At 44.6% G+C, this 16,093-nt stretch overlaps 1 protein-coding gene across 3 annotated transcripts in view; it reads left to right on the top strand.

Moving 5' to 3' along the window:
• Nucleotides 1-16,093, top strand: part of RASGRP3 (RAS guanyl releasing protein 3) — a 67,713-nt gene that overhangs the window by 24,004 nt on the left and 27,616 nt on the right. For 2 of the 3 annotated variants that reach the window (XM_038744471.1, XM_038744469.1), the window contains exons 9-10: nucleotides 6,067-6,144; nucleotides 12,730-12,846. In XM_038744471.1, the coding sequence (XP_038600399.1) occupies nucleotides 6,067-6,144; nucleotides 12,730-12,846 (195 nt within the window). The remainder of the gene's footprint in view (nucleotides 1-6,066; nucleotides 6,145-12,729; nucleotides 12,847-16,093) is intronic. The other variant, XM_038744470.1, reaches the window with a different exon arrangement.

Here is a 16,093-nt window from a genome sequence, read left to right as displayed (position 1 = left end):
AATTGCAGATACTAACCACTTGGGAGAGAGTATTAGTAGCAGTAGCAGGCCTGTCCAGTTCAAGGGATGAAAATAAAAAACTTTCATTTAAGACGCCTCCTAGAAAGCAGGAAAATGCCCTGTGTCTTCTGAGTATAAACTTTCCTCCTACCTGTGGTTACTCAAAATCCACCATTAATGGAGAACAGTATGGTGACCAGTTATCCTGTATCTTTTTTTTTTTTTTGGTATTTGTTAAGTGCTTACTATATGCCAAGCACTGTTCTAAGCACTAGGGTAGATGCAAGGTAATCAGGTTGTCCCAACTGGGGCTTACAGTCTTAATCCCCATTTTACAGATGAGGTAATTGAGGCACAGAAAAGTTAAGTTACTTGCCCAAAGTCACTCAACTGACCAGTAGCAGAGCCGGGATTTGACACCCTCCCTAAATTCTCCCTATTATTCAGTTTTTCTAAGAGATAATCATCTTTCATGGATCTGGGGCTTTAGGTGAGAGTTCTGTTTTTCTCAGCAAGTTCACAGGTATGCACGGTCTTTTCAACTCAAATATGAGGAAGTGGGACGTTGAGACAAAGGAAGGGACCCAAATAGGAAACAAAGCAAGAATGTCAATAAAGAGAAATTCAGAAGTGATACATGAGGTTGGCTCAGACTTCCTTTTACTGCTTTCACTGATAGGTCTTATAAAGCCCGACTCTATTTGCTTTTTAAAGTGCAGAATTCTACTCTTAAAAATTCCATGCGTAAGCATTGTTCCATTGTCCAAGAGGATGATAATTTGCAAAAAGGGAGTTAAATATAATCCAGTCTGTTTTCTGATTTCCTTCAACCCTTCTCCGAAGGTGGAGCGGAACTTGAAATATTAAAGTTATTTCGAGTCCAATTTGTTTTTCTTTTCGTGTGTAATTTGACAAATGGAACAAAAGGTGTTACCACCTTGTGCGTGAGCCTTTGATTGTTTCCTTTGCAAAAAGTGCCACATTGTCCCAGCCCCACCACTTGCCCACCTGGGGACCTTGGCCAATTCGCTTAACTTCTCCATGCCTCAGTTACCCCATCTGTAAAATGGGAATTAAGACTATGAGCTCCATGTGGAATAGGGTATGTTTCCTACCCCAGCGCTTAATACAATGGTTGGCACATAGCACTTAATAATAAGAAGAATGGTATTTGTTAAGCACTTACTACATATCAAGCACCGTACTGAGCTCTGGGACAGATACAAAATAATCATGTTGGACAGAGTAACTACTCTCTCACGGGGATTAGAACTCAGGTCCTCAGACTTCCAGACCTGTGCTCTTTCCACTAGATCACGCTGCTTCTCCAGTTCCAATTGTAGTGCCAATTCTGCCACTGGCTTTTGCCTAACTTTGGGCAAGTCACTTCACAGGATCTCAGTTTCCTCATCTGTAAAACTAAGAAAACGATGCTGCTTGCTGGGGGCCGGGAATGTGTCTATTCTTCTACTGTACTCTCCCAAGCACTTAGTACAGTGCTTTACATGAATTAAGTGCTCAGTAAATACTATTGAATGCCTTAATGAGTGAGTGAATGAATACTTCCCTCCCCCTACCTCACAGAGACCATGTGAGCATAAATACAGGTTTTAGAGCTTCTAGCCATGCACCAGGGATGAATAAATCTAACCAGATCATTCATTCATTCAATTGTATTTATTGAGCACTTAATATATGCAGAGCACTGTACCAAGCACTTGGGAAGTACAAGCCGGCAACACAGAAAGACGGCCCCTACCCAACGACAGGCTCACAGTCTAGAAATGCTCACAGTCTAGATAATGCTAGGGTTTGGGTTGTGTGACTACTCTCTCACTGGGTGAAAACAAACGGGGAAGTGAACGATCTTCACTTACCCATTATAGGCATGTGCAAATGCTTAGGAAAAATAAAACCATCATATTATGACTTAGATGGCAGGGGAGAGGCTGACATTGGCCAGCTGGGTGTGCACACTTTGTCTACACCCTCTTGCGGGGTGGGAGTCTGGCAGGGGGGAGGGCGTGGGCGGAGGGAGAGTAGGCTCTGACCTCATCCCAGCCATGCCCCCTCCCCAACTGTTCTCTGGGGCTCAGGGCTTAGGGGTGACCACTCCATGCAGTCCTTTGGGGTTCATGGAGAAGAAGGAATCATCATTATTATTATTATTATTATTATTATGTCACTTGTTAAGCACTTACTATGTGTCAAGCACTCATAAGCCCGTTGTTGGGCAGGGACCATCTCTATATGTTGCCAACTTGTACTTCCCAAGAGCTTAGTACAGTGCTCTGCACACAGTAAGTGCTCAATAAATATGATTGAATGAATGAATAAGCACTGGGATAGATGCAAGTTAATCAGGTTGGACACAGTCCCTGTTCCACATGGGGCTCGGTTTTAATACCTCATTTTACAGATGAGGTAACTGAGGCCCAGAGAAGTGAAGTGACTTGAAGGTCACACAGCAGACAAACGGCGGAGCTGGGATTACTAGAACCCAGATCCTTCCGACTCCTAGGCCTGGGCTCTCTCTACTACGCTGCTTCTGCACATCTCCCTTTCAACAACCCCCACCTCCTCTCCACCCCAGTTCATGCCAGCGAGAGCTGACGTAATCCTTCTCCCTCCACCATCAGTGGGGATCCTCGGGCTCTGTAGGTTGGCTCAGCATTCGCTGGCATTTAACCCATCTACCCAATGCTGTGCCACCTGGTTCTTAAACAAAGGTTGGACCAAAAGCCGTTGCCTGGCAGAAGCTGAACCGTTTTTTCTGCTGCAAAGAAAGAACAGCCCCAAAGGACACACTTTCTCCTGTAGCCATCGCTCATTAATAACCAGGAACTTTCCAGAGATCAGTCACCGTTCTATTCACCGGGCATTACAAAGTCTGCTGCTTCAAGTTCCCCAGTATTTTTAGGTCTAACTGTTTAGTTTTATCGATCTGAGTATATGCAAATAGCTGGAAAGTCCCTGCACTTTACAGTTCAATAAAAAGCAGTCACATAATGGGTCAGTGAAGTTCGTTCATGTAGGCATTTGTTTTTAACCAGACAACCTAAGAACAAGCATTGCCTGGGTAGAATTATTCATTATTTTGAGGCTAAACTCCACTTATTCAGCAGGATCCTGCAGTTCTAAATTAGCTGATGATGGGTGAGAAAACATCTTAACTTTTTTTTGAGCCTGATCCACACTACTGGGTCTGAAGCCTGGCTTGCCCTTTAATCTCGCTTTATTTGAGGTAGAACCGGCTTCAGACGTCTGGCTTGTCCCAAGGTGGTGGAAAATTTGTCACCTCTTCCCATCCCATATGATGCCAATCAATCAATCGGTGGTATTTATTGAGAGCTTACTTTGTGCAAAGCACTGTGATAAGTAAGCACATGGGAGAGTACAGTGTAACAGAGTTGGTGCATGTGTTCCCTTCCCCCTTGGAGTTTACAGCCTACAGGGGAAGATAGGCATTAAAATAAACCATGGCTACGTACAGTGTGGTTCAGTGGAAAGAGCACAGGCTTAGGAGTCAGAGGTCGTGGGTTCTAATCCCGGCTCTGGCACTTAGCTGTGTGACTTTGGGCAAGTCACTTAACTTCTCTGTGCCTCAGTTCCCTCGTCTGTTGTTGGGTAGGGACCGTCTCTATATGTTGCCAACTTGTACTTCCCAAGCGCTTAGTATGGTGCTTTGCACACAGTAAGCGCTCAGTAAATACAATTGATTAATTAAAATGGGGATTAAGAATGTGAGCCCCACGTGGGACAACCTGATTACCTTGTATCTCCCCCAGCGCTTAGAACAGTGCTTGGCACATAGTAAGCGCTTAACAAATACCATCATTATTATTATTACATAAGGGCTGTCGGACGGAGAGTGGGGTGAATGAAGGATACAAATCCATGTGCAAGGGTGACGTAAAAGAGAAAGGGAATAGGGGAAACGAGGGCTTAGTGAAGAGCTCTTGGAGGAGATGTGATTTTAATAAGACTTTGAAGATGGGAAAAGTGTAGTCTGTTGGCTAAAGGGAAGGGAGTTCCAGGCCAGAGGGAGACTGTAGTGTACGCTGGGAGCCCCTGAACCTAAAACATTTCTCTGAAGGGACCCCTCCCTGCCTGCACCCCACATTGGTCCAGAACCATGGTGTTCCCTGCCTAGGTCCTAGAGGAACAGCATGGCTTAGTGGATGGAGCATGAACCTGGGAGCCAGAAGGTCATGGATTCTAATCACGGCTCTGCTGCATCTCTGCTGTGTGATCTTGAGCAAGTCACTTGACTTCTCTGGGCCTTAGTTACCTCATCTGTAAAATGGGGATTGAGACTGTGAGCCCCACATGGGACAGGGATTGTGTCCAACCTGATTTGCTTGTATCCACACCAATGCTTGGCACATAGTGCTTAACAAATACCACAGTTATTATTATTATTATTAAGACTTTAGCAAAGGAAGATGAAAAAATTTTCAATGTTCAGTGTCTCCACTCCTGCAGCCACCTCCCTCCATAAGGGGCCACCCTGTGAGGAGGCTGACTCCCTCTCTTCCTGTCTGAAGCTGGCCCTGATTTGCTCAGTCTTCTGCCCATTGACTGAAGGTGAGAGGCAGCATTGTATTGTCTTGTCATGCTGTCAAGTCATCTCCGACCCATGGCGACTCCATGGACACATCGCTCCCAGAACGCCCTATCTCCATCTGCAATCATTCTGGTAGTGTGTCCATAGAATTTTCTTGGTAAAAATACGGAAGCGGTTTACCATTGCCTTCTTCTGCGCAGTAAACTTGAGTCCTCAGCCTCGGCTCTCTCCCTTGCCACTGATGCCCAGCACAGGAGAGTTTTGACTTTAGCAGATTGCCTTCCCCTTGATAGCCACTGCCCAAGCTAGGAATAGAATGGGTATGCCTCTACTTGACTCTTCCTATAGTAGCTGAGACTGGTAGAGTACTGGAAACTCTCCAGGTGAGATCCTGAGTAGGGGAGAGGCAGCATAGTCTACTGGAAAGATCACAGATCTAGAAGTTAGGAGACCTGGGTTCTAATCCTGATTCCACCACTTCCCTGCTGTGAGGTCTTAGGCAAGTCAACATCTCTTGGCCCCAGATTCCCTAAGTGTAAAATGGGATTTACTACCTGTTCTCCCTCCCCCTTCGACTATGAGCCCTGTGTGGGGCAGGGACTGTGTCCAGCCTGATTAATAATAATAATAATGTTGGTATTAAGCGCTTACTATGTACCAAGCACTGTTCTAAGCGCTAGGGGGATACAAAGTAATCAAGGTTGTACCACTGGGGCTCACAGTCTTAATCCCCATTTTACAGATAAGGGAACTGAGGCATAGAGAAGTTAAGTGACTTATCCAAAGTCACACAGCTGACAAGTGGCGGAGCTGGGATTAGAACCCGTGACCTCTGACTCCCAAGCCTGTGGTCTTTCCACTGAGCCATGCTGCTTCTTAATAGAGCATGGGCTCTATTAGTCTTTTAGACTGTGAGCCCACTGTTGGGTAGGGACTGTCTCTATAGGTTGCCAACTTGTACTTCCCAAGCGCTTAGTACAGTGCTCTGCACACAGTAAGCACTCAATAAATATGATTGATTGATTGATTGATTAATACTGACCCCAGCACTTAGTCCTGGGCTTGCACATAATAAGCCCTTAACAGACTGTGAGCCCGTTGTTGGGTAGGTACCGTCTCTATGTGTTGCCGACTTGTACTTCCCAAGCGCTTAGTACAGTGTTCTGCACACAGTAAGCACTCAATAAATATGATTGAATGAATGAAATACCACAATCATTATCATTATTATTATAATAATTATTTATCCTTCCCATTGATGTGGAGAGCTTGAGGGAAACATCTTGAGGAGACACTGGTATTGTCTTAAAATACCTTGAAAAGCACCTGCTGCAGCATTAAGGGTAAGTCAGGGTTAATAAATATCATTGGTTGATACACCTTAAATATCCCTCTTTTGGGAGAAAAAAATGAACAGAATGATTAAAATGACGTTTCCTCCCACAGCTGGTGATCTAAAATCATTGTTTCTTTTTTTTTCCTCTTAATTTCTTCCCTAGCTTTCTCTGGACCTCTATCACACAGAAGATGATATCTACAAACTCTCATTGGTGCTGGAACCCAGGAATTCGAAATCGGTAGGGTACTGTGTTTTTCAGAAGCGGGGAGGATGCCATTTTGCTCTTCTCTAAGGCTGTGCTGATTCCCTCACTCATGATATTCAGATTTCTAACTCGCATCCAGAGACTCCAGAATAATTTCCCACTGTTATCCCTGTCGGATCTCATGAAGCAGCGTGGCTCAGTGGAAAGAGCCTGGGCTTGGGAGTCAGAGGTCATGAGTTCTCATCCCGTCTCTGCCACTTGTCAGCTGTGTGACTTTGAGCAAGTCACTTCACTTCTCTGTGTCTTAGTTCCCTCATCCGTAAAATGGGGATGAAGACTGTGAGCCCCATGTGGGACAACCTGATTACCTTGTATCTCCCCCAGCGCTTAGAACAGTGCTTGGCACATAGTAAGCGCTTAACAAATGCCATTATTATTATTATGAAGGCAGAGTGACCTAAGCTGTAGGTTAGGGTGCAGCAAGAATGGCATTGGTGCCCGCCCATCTGCTTCATTTCGGCAGTCGGTCAGTCAATCATATTTATTGAGCACTTTCTGCATGCCTTTGGAAGCTTTCGTTTCTGTCTATGCCATTTATCCATCGTCTTTATCATCATCACTATTAATTCAGAATCTACTGGATTCAGAGCACTGTACTAGATGCAGATCACTGTAGTAGTCGCAAAAGAGCATACAATAAAAGTTGAAGACGTGGACTCTGCCTTCAAAGAGCTCGCAATCCAATGGTGGACACGGGCAGACACAGGTAGTATCCACACATAGTGGCAGCAAAAAAGGAAAACAGACACAACTAGGAAAAGAATACACAACGTGTAAAGCAGCATGGGCCTGGGAGACAGAAGGACCTGGGTTCTAATCCCGGCTCTGCAGCTTGTCTGTTGTGGGACCTTGGGCAAATCACTTCTCTGTGCCTCAGTTACCTCATCTGTAAAATGGGAATTAATAATAATAATGACATTTGTTAAGTGATTACTATGTGCAAAGCACTGTTCTAAATGCTGGGGAGGATATAAGGTGATCAGGTTGTCCCACGTGGGGCTCTCAGTCTTAATCCCCATTTTACAGATGAGGTAACTGAGGCCCAGAGAAGTTAAGTGACTTGCCCAAAGTCACACAGCTGACAAGTGGTAGAGCCGGGATTAGAACCCATGACCTCTGACTCCCAAGCCTAAGCTCTTTCCACTGAGCCACACTGCTTCCCCACACAGATTAAGACTGTGAGCCGCATGTGGGACATGGACTGTATCCGACGTGTTTACTTTGTATGTACCACAGTATTTGGAACACTGCCTGCACATAGTAAGCACTTAATCAATCAATCGTATTTATTGAGCGCTTACTGTGTGCAGAGCACTGTACTAAGCGCTTGGGAAGTACAGGTTGGCAACATGTAGAGACAGTCCCTACCCAACAGTGGGATCACAGTCTAGAAGGGGGAGACTTCTAACAAGTACCACTAAAAAAAACACACTCAACAACAAAAGGAATAAATAAGCAGATAGATGCATCCACCCCAGTGCTTAGTACAGAGCCTGGCAAATAGTAATGCTTAACAAATACCATTTATGTTTAAGTGCTAGGAATGTGGAGGTGTCAGGAATATGGGATTAGGGGTGCTTCCGGGAGGAGGAGGAGGAGGAAGCCAGTCAATCATATTTATTGAACGCTTACTGTGTGCAGAGCATGGTACTAAGTGCTTGGGAGAGTACAATATAATAACAAACAGACCCATTCCCTGCCCAAGTGGTCTAGACGGGTTTGGGGAGGAGGAGGAATTGCTGCTGGTGATGTTGGTCTCTCCACATCCAAACAGGTGGGATGGAGAGAGCAACAGGGTGGGGCTCAGTGCCGCAGTAAGTCCCTGCAGGCAGTATCCATGGTGATGGTAAAAGCAAACGGCAAGCAGGATGAAGGTAGCAGGCCATCTCTAGTACATGCATAGGGTTGCTGCTTTTTTGTTTTTGTTTTCAAATGCTATTTCTTAAGCACTTATTATGTGCCAGGCACTGCACTAAGTGCTTTCCCATGGTCAGCAGACAACCTGGGATTAGAACCCCGATCTTCTGGTTCCCAGGCCTGTGCTCCTTCCACTAGACCACACTGCTGTTGCCTATCGTGGCTCCTTACTTGTTCCATTTGAATCGGTCCATGTTTCAGATTTGCAATGAATGGTCTCAGTGAGAAGATTCTTATTTTTCACTGAATGGTTAAGAGGGGATTTTCATAGTTTCAATGTAAAACTTACTTCTTTTCTACTTTAATAACCACCATGATAGTTCCCAAAAGTTCTCTACTGACAGCTTTGACTCAGTCCACCAGAGCAGCTCTTCCTTATGCGGTTGGGCTGAATTTTGAGTATTTTGTGAACAGATGGTGAAATATAGCAAACTTTTACCACGCAAAAATGAGGATTTTGTAAGGGATTCACCCCTGGAGAGCTAAGACAGTTACTATCTTAATAGAATGAGGTCTCCAGTTTCTAAAAAAGAAACCCCCCTTCTGCTATTCTGTAGCACTGTCACATGATGTAGGGCAGTCTTATGCTAATATTCCACATATGCACCCTTATTATTTGAGTTATACTTAGCTTCATAGAGGTCTTCATAATTCTCTTGAGTTCCTTTGAGTCCCCAATTAATAATAATAATATCATAATTATTATTATTCTTATGGTACTTGTTAAGCACTTACTATGTGTGAAGCAGTGGCTTAGATACAAGTTAATCAGATTGGACACAGTCCCTGTCTCTCATGGGGCTCAAACTCTTAATCCCCATTTTACAGATGAGGTAACTGAGTCCCAGAGAAGTGAAGTGACTTGCTCAAGGTCACCCAGCAAACATGTTGCAGAGCTGGGATTAAAATCCAGGTTCTTCTGAGTCTCAGGCCCATGTTCCATCCACTAAGCCACACTGCTTCTCAGGATCAAACAGAGGGCACCAGATTAATTGGCACCAGCCCGATTTTTATCATTCCCAACAGTTTCATGTAATCATGCCTAGCCTCAGTACTGCCCCTTTCCTGTTATGTGAACTTGGGCAAGTAATTTAACTTCTCTGGACCTCAGATTCCCCATCTGTGAAATAGGAATTCAAAACCTCCACTTCCTCTCCCTTAGACTGTGAGCCGCTTGTGGGACAGGGACTGTATCTTACCTGATTATCTTACATCTGCCTTAAAGCTGAGTACGGTGCTCGGCATCTAGTAAGCACTTAACAAATTACACAATTATTATTATCACAATCAGTGGAATTTACTGCACACAAGTGTGCAGAGCACTGAACTAAGCACTTATGGCTGCCTTACATTATAATTGTCATGATTATTATTATTATTTCTATATACATCAGTATAAAAAATAGGAATTCTATTGTCAATCTAATTTATTCAACTATTTTTCAATTTCATCCTAATACTCAAGTTTCCACGAAATTTGTCCTTATTCTCTCCCCCACCCCTTCCCCTCCTCCCCCCTCTCCATCCCCCCGACTTACCTCCTTCCCTTCCCCACAGCACCTGTATATATGTATATATGTTTGCACGTATTTATAACTCTATTTATTTATTTTACTTGTACATATTTATTCTATTTATTTTATTTTGTTAATATGTTTTGTTTTGATCTCTGTCTCCCCCTTCTAGACTGTGAGCCCACTGTTGAGTAGGGACCGTCTCTATATGTTGCCAACTTGTACTTCCCAAGCACTTAGTACAGTGCTCTGCATACATTAAGCGCTCAATAAATACGATTGATTGATTGATTGAATCCCCCTACTACTATTTGAAAAGAATTTGTGTCTTTCTGTCTGCTCCTTTATATTTTAAGCTCCTAGAGGGCAAGGAACATGAGTTTTGCTTTTGTTATACTCTCCCAGAAATTTAGTTCAGTGAGTTTACACAGGCTCCTCCACTTGTCTGCTGTGTGACCTTGGGCAAGTCACTTCACTTCTCTGGGCCTCAGTTACCTCATCAGTAAAATGGGGATTGAGACTGTGAGCCCCACATGGGACAGGGACTCTGTCCAACTCGATTTGCTTGTATCCACCCCTGAGCTCAGTACAGTACTTGGCATATGGTAAGCACTTAAACAAATACCATAATTTGGGCAGGGGTTATGGAAGAGGAAAAGTTGGAAATATGCAAAAATGTTTTGAACTCTTGCCACTTCTGTTTTTGTGGAGATTCACTAAGGGTCTCCTTGCCTTATGGGAGCTTTTTGCTAAAAGTGAAAGTTTGACTAGAAAAAGTCCACAGCAAAATTGGGAACTAAAGAGGCACTCTAAATTAAATTGAAATGTAGTTTTAAACATATTTTTTTTTACCAGGCTTGGCCATCTCTAGTTTAAACTTTCCCATAACCCTGCCCAAGCAAAGCTGTTAGCCAAACAAAGCTGTTAGCCTTCTGGATGTGGATAGTTTTTGGGATTTGCTGTGTCAAGAAATCCCCGATGGTGCGTCGGTCTATCAGTAGTATCTCTTGAGCGCTTACTGTGTGCAGAGCCCTGTATTAAGCCCTTGGGCTCAATAGAAGGGTAAGACATGATCCCTACCAATAGGGTGTTTACAGAAAAGAGAGAAGGCAAGTGGCACTATCCAAACCATTAGTATTACAAGCGATTCCTTTGCTTAGGTTCTCAGGCCTGAACACTCAAGACAGTTGGGTCATCTGTCAGTCTGTTGGGAGAGTCCATCTACGACGCTGTTGTGACTGCGTTAGCACCCATGTCAAACCAGAGTGGGAATGTGGACTCCACACTGTTCACGCTGCGGAGCAGCATGGCCTAGTGGAAAGAGCAAGGGCTTGTGAGTCAGAGGACCTGTCTTCTAGTCCTGGCTCAGACACTTGCCCTGTGTGACCATCAGCGAGTCACCTAACGTCTCTGTGCCTTGGTTTCCTCATTATTTAAAATGGGGATTAAATATCTGTTATCCTTCTTAGACTGGGCTGGGACTATGTCTGATCTGATTATCTCAGATTTACCCCAGTGCTTAATACAGTGCTTGGTACATAGCAGACAAGTGGCAAAGCTGGGATTAGAACCCAGGTCCTTCTGTCTTCCAGCCCATACTCTAGCTACTAGGCCATGCTGTTTCTCTAGGCCAAGCTGCTTTTCTCTGTGCATTTCCCCATGGCCACAGGTTCCAACGAGATACCCAAGCTCAGAACTGGACTTCCATCCCTGCCCCTTTCCCTTCTTGTGATGGGAAATCCCTTTCAATGAATTTTCTCTTATTGAACAACTTCTCCCCAACCTTGCCTCCAAACTCCACCTTATATCCCTAGCAGGGATAAATTTAGACTGATACCAACAAAAGCAGTGTAGCCTAGTGGAAAGAGTATGGGCTCGGGATTCAGATAATAATAACAATGACAGTTTAAAGTGCTTACTATCTGCCAGGCACTGTACTAAGAGCAGGAAAGGATACAAGCTAATTGGTTGGACAAGGTCCCTGTCCCATGTAAAGCTCACAGTCTCAAACCCCATTTTACAGATGAGGCATCTGAAGTACAGAGAAGTGAAGTGACTTGCCCAAGGTCGAACAGCAGACAAGTGGTCGATCTGGGATTAGAACCCATGGCCTTCTGACTCTCTATCCACTATGCCATGCAGACTACTTGTGTTCTAATCCTGCCTCTGTCATTGTCTGCTATCTGACCTAAGGCAAGTCACTAAACTTCTCTGTACCTCAGTTACCTCATCTATAAAATGGGGATTAAGATGGGGAGCCCCATGTGAGACAAAGACTGAGTCCAACCTGATTATCTTGTATCTAACCCAGCACTTATAGTGCCTGGCACATAGCGCTTAACAAATACCATTTTTTAAAAAATGTTCTTCCAAACTCAAGAAGTTCTCTGTGAATCATATGTTTGCACAAGTAAGGTGTAAAGGGTTCAGAACATCTTTTCTTTTCTCCCTTTCTGTCCTGGGATGCCACTGTTTGGGATCAGGCTTTGGAGATTTACGAGTATCTTGAGCTATGGTAGAATGTTGGATCTCTGACAGAGAGGATGTTATCTCAAATAAAGCTATAAATTCCTGCCTGCTTCTATAGGTTAGAAGGGGCCAGTCTTATCTCCATATTTTGACCCTCTCTATCCGCCCCCAACATCATTAGTTAAATAACCTTCACCCACCTGCCCTGTGAGGCTCTCTCCTGTAATAGTCTGTCTTTTTCCCAATAATAATAATAATGATGGCATTTATTAAGAGCTTACTATGTGCAAAGCACTGTTCTAAACTCTGGGGAAGTTACAAGGTGATCAGGTTGTCCCACGGAGGGCTCACAGTCTTAATCCCCATTTTACAGATGAGTTAACTGAGGCACAGAGAAGTTAAGTGGCTTGCCCAAAGTCACAGAACTGACAATTGGCGGAGCCGGGATTTGAACCCATGACCTCTGATCCAAAGCCCGTGCTCTTTTCCACTGAGCAACGCTGCTTCCCCAAGGCTCATGTTTTCCAGGTTTCTTGCAGAGGAACAAATCAATGGATGATATTTGTTGAGGATTTATCATGCCAAGCACTGTATTAGGTGCTCCAACTGGTCTTTCACGTTGCAGTGAAGGTTGATATCTTTGTGCTTTGTCCACCAGCAGCCTACCTCGCCCACTACCCCCAACAAGCCCGTTGTGCCCCTCGACTGGGCGTCCGGAGTGATTCCGAAGCCTGACCCAACCATCATCAACAAGCACATAAGGAAGTTGGTTGAGGTGAGTAAGGTATTTGAAGTAGAAATTGAGCACCTGTTATAGCTTCTTGGACATTTCTGAACATTCCAGAGATTTCTTGCCCCATAGACTCTTTTGGAGTCAAAGCGGAGGGGCTACATTATACACCCTGAAAGCTAAGATAACTTGTTCGGCAAGCAATACCTTCCCCTTGGAAGGCGATGAACTAAGGAAGGGTTGAATTAATTCAGTTGAACAGTGGGATGAACGCTACGACTCTTTGTCTAAATCCAGTTCTGTCTCTTCAGCTTCATGGCTCATAATGAGAAGTAGTGTGGCTCAGTGGAAGGAGCACTGGCTTGGGAGTCAGAGGATGTGGGTTCTAATCCCAGCTCTGCCACTTGTCTGCTGTGTGACCTTGGGCAAGTCACTTCATTTCTCTGTGCCTCAGTTACCTCATCTGCAAAATGGGGATTAAGACTGTGAGCCCCATGTGGGACAACCTGATCACCTTGTACCTTACCCAGCACTTAGAACAGTGCTTTGCACATAGTATGCACTTGGGCAGGGGTTATCACTCTTTGTTGCTGCATTGTACTTTCCCAAGCGTTTAGTACAGTGCTCTGCACAGAGTACACGCTTAATAAATAGGATTAATTTGAACGTGTGGGGTCAGCGCGGCCACTTTTCCGCTCACGGTGCGCTTAGAGATTCCCCCCTCCCGCCCCCTCGGGAGTGAGGACTGTATTGTACTCCCCCAAGCGTTTAGTACAGTGCTCTGCCCACAGTAAGTGCTTAATAAATACGCTTGATTTGAATGCGAGGGTTCAGCTCGGCCCCTTTTCTGCTCACATCATCAATCGTATTTACGCTCACAGTGCGTTTAGAGATTTCCCCCTCCCACCTCCGGGAGTGAGGTCGGTATTGTATGTTCCCAAACGCTTAGTACAGTGCTCTGCACACAGTAAACGCTCAGTAAGTACGATTGACTCTCCGTCTCTCCTTCCCTGTTCTCCGGGTGTGTCCCTGGTGAGGAACTCAATAGTAGTGACTTTCCCGTAGGCTGCGGTTATTCCCGCCTCCCAAACCCGCCACCTCCCACACTCCTCCTCCCATTCATTCATTCCTTCATCCATTCAATCGTATTAAGCGCCTACTGTATGCGGAGCACTGTACTAAGCGCTTGGGAAAGTCCAATACAGCGCCTGCCAAACAAAAGAATTCATCAAGACTGTGAGCCCGTTGTTGGGTAGGAGGGACCTTCTCGCTGTTGCCGATTTGTACTTCCCAAGCGCTTAGTACAGTGCTCTGCACACAGTAAGCGCTCAATAAATACGACTGAATGAATGAACAAATGCCATCATTATTATTATTATCTGTAACTTCTCTGTGCCTCAATTACCTCATCTGTAAAATGGGGATTAAGACTGTGAGCCCCACGTGGGACAACCTGATTACCTTGTGTCTATCCCAGCGCTTAGAACAGTGCTCAGCACATAGGAAGTACTTAACAAATATTGTTATTATTATTATTATTATTATTATTTCTGCTCCAGGACCAAAAGTGACTCTTTATGATTTAGAGAAGCAATGTAGCTTAGTGGATAGAGCCCAGACTCGGGAGCCAGGAGGACCTAGGCTCTAATCCTGGCTCCACCATATATCTGCTGTGTGACCTTGGATAAGTCATTTCACTTCTCTGTGCCTCGGTTATTTCATCTGTAAAATGGGGATGAAGACTGTAAGCCCCATGAGGGACAGGCACTGTGTCCGACCTAATTAAGTTGTATTACCCCAACACTTAGGACAGTGGTTGGTACATAATAAGCACTTAACAATCGCCGTAATTGTTATTATTATTTGCAAGATCTCTTGAGCTTCACCGACAGATGAGTCTCAGGGAGAAAAATGCCACGGAGCTTTTGGATGTGCCCGCAGCTTCACACACTCCTGTTTCCTGAGTCACCACCACAACACAAGAAGCAGCGTGGCCCAGTAAAAAGAGCCTGGTCTTGGGAGTCATAGGTCATGGGTTCAAATCCCGGCTCCGCCACTTGTCAGCCTTGTGACCTTGGGCAAGTCCCTTCACTTCTCTGGGCCTCAGTTACCTCATCTGTAAAATGGGGATTAAGACTGTGAGCCCCCCCGTGGGACAACCTGATCACCTTGTACCCCCCAGGGCTTAGAACAGTGCTTTGCACACAGTAAACGCTTAACAAATGCCATCATCATCATCATCAACACAGACAATAATGCTTTCCTACTCTACGCTTCACCTCATTTCACTTAAACCATAGATGTTTAAAGGACCTGTATAGCCTCTAGCTAACCTAGAGTCTTGTGGTGCTGGACCTGAATATGAACATCTCATTTCAGATGGAAATTTTAAAACTGGGTCATCCATATCAACAAATATTTATCCAGTATACCTACAGGGGCGTCTAATCTTGAACTGCTTGAGCCATAAAACTCTGCTGTTGGACTTTACGCCAAAAAAAGACTATTCTTTCCTGCCCGACTCTCAAAACTTCCAAGTAACACAGTAAAGACATTACTAAAACTATCTTAAAACCAGTTTATGTGGGCAGTAGATGTTGCTAGGTATTCAAATGTTGTCTAGAGACCTCTCTAGGATACTGTAAACTCCTTCGATTTAAAAAACACTTTTCTTCTTAAGACGGTTAAGGGCATCATGTCTAATAACTTTGTTGACTTGTACTTTCCCAAGTGCTTAGTACAGTGCTCCACACACAGTAATGGCTCAGGAAATGCCACTGATTGAGTGAATGATTGAAAACATTAATATCTGCCCCCAGCCAGATTCACCAAGAGATTTTGATATTGAGATTAATAATGGGAAACTGTGACTCAGGAGGCAGCGTGGCTCAGTGGAAAGAGCCCGGGCTTGGGAGTCAGAGGTCATGGGCTCGAATTCCAGCTCCGCCACTTGTCAGCTGTGTGACCTTAGGCAAGCCACTTAACTTCTCTGTGCCTCAGTTATTTCATCTGTAAAATGGAGATTAAGACTGTGAGCCCCACGAGGGACAACCTGATCACCTTGTATCCTCCCCGGCGCTTAGAACAGTGCTTTGTACATAGTAAGCACTTAACAAATGCCCATTATTATTATTATTATTTAGGGGATTGCCTGAGTTGAAATACTAAGAAATGATAGCGGGTCTCTGGCCTAGTGGACTGAACATGGACCTGACAGTCAGAGAACCTGGGTTCTCATCCCAGCTCTGCCACTGGTTTGCTGAGTGATTTAAGTCACTTAACCCCTCTGGGC

This window comes from Tachyglossus aculeatus, chromosome 1 (genome assembly GCF_015852505.1).
Source record: "Tachyglossus aculeatus isolate mTacAcu1 chromosome 1, mTacAcu1.pri, whole genome shotgun sequence".
NCBI classification, from domain to species: Eukaryota; Metazoa; Chordata; class Mammalia; order Monotremata; family Tachyglossidae; genus Tachyglossus; species Tachyglossus aculeatus.
This window is presented reverse-complemented; position numbering and strand designations above follow the sequence as displayed.